The 5,742-nt window shown below is 39.1% G+C and overlaps 1 protein-coding gene across 1 annotated transcript; it reads right to left on the reverse strand.

The window, feature by feature from the left end:
- Nucleotides 1–1,955: 1,955 nt before the first annotated feature.
- On the reverse strand, nt 1,956–5,722 carry LOC106948434 (probable G-protein coupled receptor 21). The gene has a single exon (XM_015034093.1). It carries the CDS (start codon nt 3,692–3,694, stop codon nt 2,465–2,467), a length of 1,230 nt encoding a protein of 409 aa, XP_014889579.1. The 5' UTR covers nt 3,695–5,722; the 3' UTR covers nt 1,956–2,464.
- Between the last annotated feature and the right edge of the window lie 20 nt (nt 5,723–5,742).

Consider the following 5,742-nt stretch of genomic DNA (forward strand, 5'->3'; position numbering starts at 1 on the left):
AAAAATTTTGTGTGTCCCTGTCAAAATTTTTTTTTTTGAAATGATAAAAAAAAAAAAAAAAAAAAAAAAAAAAAATGGTGACAACTGCTTTAAATACCTGAAGCAACACAAACACTTTAACTTCGTTAGCTACCAAAAGAGTAAAACTAAACTTTGCCTCTGAAGCTGAATCATTTAAAAACAGTCACATGCCTTTTATTTTAGCCCTCACTTGCTGTTAAAGAAAAACACTTTTCCCCAACAGTTGATTTATTGTTACTAGTTTTTTTTTGTTTTTTTTTTAAATAAAGGCAACTTTATATCACAATATGCTTGGAAACAGTCTTAGACACATGCACACAAGGCATCACTGACGCGACACAGTGCAGTAGACAGTGGTTAACATTTCTGTGTAAAAACAGTCATATTGCAGATATTACACTTAGGGACAAAACTGGACCTTCTTTGGCACATTACTGTAGACGAGATATAAAGCTAAGGAATGTTTACTTTAACAAGAGTCTTGAAAGCTCAAAACACATAACTTGACAAGTGACAATGAACAATTAAGCTCATTTAAATGTTTTTTTTTTTCCTGCAATTTGTTTATACTAATGCAAAGAAAAGACAGTACTAACATGCACACAAATCTTCAAGTCTCACACCAATCCTCGAGTGGTTTTGCATACTTTCACAATCACATAGGTCCATATTTTCTTGAGATGCTTGCTCTATTCCAAATCAAATAAGGTACATGTATCTAACAGTAGATGCATGCTAATCTAAAGGCAAAAAAAAATGTAGCATTCAAATTTGGTTTTTGAATTAACTGCAAATATTTAATTGAGTTTAGGCTTTAAATACAAAACTTAAAGTAAACCACAGATTGTACGAACATATGGATGTAACTTGATAGAAAATATAGCCTTATTCTTAATACATTTGTCTTTTTCTGTTCAGACCTACAAAATACTTTTACAGCCAGTGTTGGAACCCCGCTATATATCTGAATAAAAAGAAATCTGTAAGTTTAACCCCAAAAAATCTGCAAAGAGGATATGGAAAAAATATGCTATCTTTGTTTTGCAAGCATATTATAATACATAAGCAAATTAAGGTGCAACAGAACTGGTAAAAAAAAAAAAAAGCTAATTTCATGGGAGAAGTGCCACAACCAAATAAATAAGTAGTTAAACACAGATGCATGCTAAATTAAACAGGAAACTAACTGCTTAAATAAACACATAACTAATATATTAATTACAATTTTAATTTGAAATAAAAATTGTAAATTTATATTAATTTTATACTTAAGTATGTAATACTTATTTTAAAAAAATCAATCACTGTGATGTAGTCAGTCATAAAATAGTCACTGGAGATCATTGAGGACATTGGATTGGACTAATGCACAGCAAACTACTGACCAATCACTACGTAGCAGAATTAGACATCACTCAATGACTTTATGTCTTTAAGGGTTAAAAATTGAACAAACAAATGAATAAATAATGAAATATTTACCATTAGAATTTTTTTTTCAGCAATTGATTATTTAATGAAAACGTTTTATTATTTAGTGTTAGAACTATTCACCGTTTGATTTTAACATTGTGGACTGTAGCATAAAATATCAGCATACTATTTAGAGATTTTGACAATATCATCAATTGAAATGTCAGCTAACTAATTAAATAATTATTTCATTTTATTAATGATTTATATTTTTGATTGTGACTCTTAGCATCCATACTACTGAACCCTGCGTTTGATTTTTGGCAGTTGAGGACTCGTACACCACAGCTTGGTCCTTTTAACAAATAACAGGTGCGCAGTGCAAACCCACATTTTCAACAGACATTTTAACATCAATAAATAACATTTATTTAAAGATCAGTTTGACTCTGCCTGCTCTTTACAGACAGTCTCATTAAATCACATCATCTCCTTGAACTGACATCCTTTCCCCCCGCCCCCCCCACCGTTTTTAAGTGAAACGCGACAAATTGTGTTCACGTTGCTCCAAACAAAGCTCGTAAAACTTTTCATGAGAACTTTCTGCTTCTAGCATCATTTGGTTGTTTGGACGAAATCAAGTATTCAGTTCCAAAAACAGCATCAGCAGATAAACATTATGTCCAACGTTTAAAGAATTTACTCCCACTGAGAGGACATAGAGACCTTCTTCTTGGTCATACCAGAACCCTTCATCTGTCAGCCTCCTGTCCATATGAACTTGTGTTCACGTCATCAAACGAAACACCTTGAAGGGCTAATGTGGACTCTTTTTTTCTGTTTCAAATTACAATGCTTTTCATTCTTATTCTCTACCTTTGCTGGCTTGTCAAGGCAGAGTCAGAAAAAACACGATCAGAACGATACCTTCTTGCATCTCTTAAAAGCAGATTTTAAAAGATTTGAAGAGCTGAAGCTTCATTTCAGCTCCAATGACATTTTAGCATCTGTGTTTTCCTCCCCATTTGAACTACACGTGACACGTTGTGCCAACTCTCATGTCTCCATTGTCATATCCATACCACTGCTTTGTGCATCCCTTTTCGACCGAGCCAACAAATGCCTTTTTGGTTTTCCCGACTCCGAAGCCATCGCCGCCGCGCCGCAGGCAGAAGGAGCAGAGGCGTTTCAGGCCCTTTCTAAATGCCGAGTTGGAAAGGCTGTAAATGAGACAGTTGCAGAAGCTGTTGCTGATAGCCAACCATGTGGTAAGAAACGAGGCTGCAGGGTGGTGGTATATTCCTCCGCTCTCCAACAGGAAGTACAGGATGTAGGGCAACCAGAGGATGTAGAACACACTCGTTATGCGAAACAATACCATAGCGTATCGCTTGTCGGGGTAAGTAGACTGCTGATACTGAGGCTGGTGGTGCTGGGTCTTCTGCGATTGGGACAACTGGGGAAGCTGCTCTTGCTCTACTGTGGTGCAATCTTTCAAGACTGCTCCAGCAGTCAGTCCGGGACCCTGCTGCTGCTGTGGTCTGTAGCGAGCGTGGCGCTCACTGATCTCCCGCGTGTGCTGTCTGCAGATCTTAAAGATGTTGGCGTATGTAAAGCAGATTGTGAGAGCAGCTGGGGCATAGAGCAGAGCGACGATGAAGGTTGTGAAAGCCGGACTAGTCCTCCACTCGACCGCACACCACTCGACCACGTCTCCGTGATAGCCAGGCTTCCCCCACCCAAGAAAAGATGGGAGGAACACCAAAGCAGAGTAGAACCATATCAGAGCGATGCAGCAGCGCACCCGACAGGGAGTGACCAGAGACGAATAAGTCAGAGGCCGTGTGATGGCGATGTAGCGGTCTACGCTCACGCACGCGAGGGACACCATTGAAACGGACTTCAAAACTGAAACCATGTATCCAAACACCTGGCAGGTCAGTTTGGGATCCAATCCCTGCAGATGGTGAAGCAGAGACAAGGAGGGGAAGAGGCAGCTGACCCCCACTAGCAGGTCTGCATATGCCATAGTCTGAATAAAAGCACTGGTGGTGTGCTGGCTGAGCAGAGGGGCACAGTGAAACACGAATATCACCACCAAGTTCCCACAGATAATCAGGATAGTGAGGAGGAGGATGATGGATACCTCAAGGAGGCATGTGCTAAAAATTTGGGAATAGCCAATTTCAAGTAAGCAGAAGGGAGTGGATAAATTTGAGTCCAGCGAGCTTTGGTTCAGGGAATCCAGGGAGGAATTCATGATCTCAGGCAGTAAAACACATAAGGGGAGGGGGCCCTTAAAGGGTACGATAAATCCAAAAAGCCACTATTACGCCTGGTAGCCCGGCTGTTTTTATCAGCAGTTTGGTTTCAGTCCAAACAAAGACCCCCATGCTCCATTTCAAACACAGGAAGGATTGGAAGGGCAGATAAAGGTGTCAGAAAGTTCCCTGGTGTTGTCCTCAGAGCTGGCACGGTTACAGTACTAGTAAGGTAAAAACCTTTGTCTGGAGGTTCCCAGGTAAAGGCACAGAGGAAGAAAACTGCCAGGAATGTGACTCTTATGAATATATTGATGTCCTCAATGTCAGATGCAAATCCAGAAATCTCAGACTGCAGCTCCTATCAATTTGTAGTCCATCGGGTCACTGATAAAGCCTCCGGAGAAAAGTCATTGTTTAAAGAACTGCATATTGTGGGGATGATTAAGCATAATCTGTCCTTCAAACCACTTTCCCCAATTTTCTGTTTCTTCTTCTCCTCTTCTTTCACCAGGCTTCCCTCTGCACTTATTTGAGTGTCAGCTTCTCTTTGGTCCTTCACTGTAAGATCCCAGCAGAATACTGTACGCTGGTACAAAGTCAGCAGAGTGTAGTGTTACAGGAGTCAAAAACCAGTCCTCACAAAGGTGGAGTAAAACACACCCGCAGGTTTATTTCCCGCCTTTAGAGCAGCAACTTCGTCTGGAGTTGAAATGTTAAAGGCAGGCATACCGATGCTGGGAGAACCCCTCTGTGTTCATTTGTCCTGCTCTGCCGTCTCTCTCACACTCTGTCTCCCTCCTTCTGCCTCTGTCTACAGAAACAGCAGCACTGAGGCCCCTCCCAGTCTCAGTGCCTCCAACCAATCATCGTCCACAAAAACACGAGACCGTTTCCTTCCCCCAACCTCTCACATTTACTTTTTTTTTTTTTTTAAATGTGCAAATTTATCTAATAATCACGTCGAGATTGAATCAGTCGCACGCCGCCAAAATTAGTGACAATCAGTGCAGTTTGGAACTTGGGAAATCATCATTTAGGTTGAAAGGTGGGAAAAAGAGCAGGAATTGTATCTGTGTGAATGCTGCTGATATTTTTTAAAATTTATCTCATCAACGACAAACTTAATTTTTAAAATATCAGTATTCAATAAAGTCTTATTCATATGCACCAAGGCCAGCTGCCAGAATGAAATAGTACACTAAAAGCACAGTTTAAAATGTAAAATCAAAGAGTAAAAGTAATTGGCTCTCAAGTTTTTCCCCCAAAATCCCAATGCTCCAACAGCTCTAGCATAGCTTTTAGATTTTGATAATTATGACATATTTAAAATGTGGGCAAATTTATCTGCATGACAGAGCACAGTTGTAATACAAAATATTGCCTCCAAAGTGTCTTCTGCAATTACAATATTGCACATAATACATACGGCAAGACTGCTTGTTAATAATATACATGTCCAGTTGGACAGCCTTTCATTGTCATTTAAATACCTGAACCAAAAAGGGAAATACAGTAAAGAATATGGGGAGTAATAACAAGTGATATTAACATCACAACAGTCAACAATAAAATGGTAGTAGCCGTTTAATGATGTATATGCATAGTTCAAGTACATAAAAAAGCTAAAGTTTGGCATCTTTATACTTATCCAAAAAGAAAATCTGAGAATGTTTTTTTAAGCATCAGGGGCTTTTTTGCAGACTCAAAAACAACAAAAGCCTCTCAAGTCGAATAATGTTGTGACTGTGATAGTGTTTAATAACAAAGGGCCAAATGCTTCAGGCATTCTGCTGAGAACTCATGATTCCAAGTGCAACATCATGTGGTAATGATAGGCTCAAACAATAAGGAATTATAAGAGTTCGTTGTGAATGCATTATAGCTCAAAAGATGCCCTCATAATGTTTCACAAAAAATAATAGTCCTAGGAACACAAAGTTGTTTGCCATTAAAAAAAGAAAATCAACAAAATGGTGGACAGTCACATAAAGAGAACTATTAAAACATCTGCATCTGTAGCAAGACTTGGAGCCACTAAAGCGAC

This window comes from Poecilia latipinna, unplaced genomic scaffold, assembly GCF_001443285.1.
Source record: "Poecilia latipinna isolate Pla-1442-1.1 unplaced genomic scaffold, P_latipinna-1.0 Scaffold16, whole genome shotgun sequence".
Lineage (NCBI taxonomy): Eukaryota > Metazoa > Chordata > Actinopteri > Cyprinodontiformes > Poeciliidae > Poecilia > Poecilia latipinna.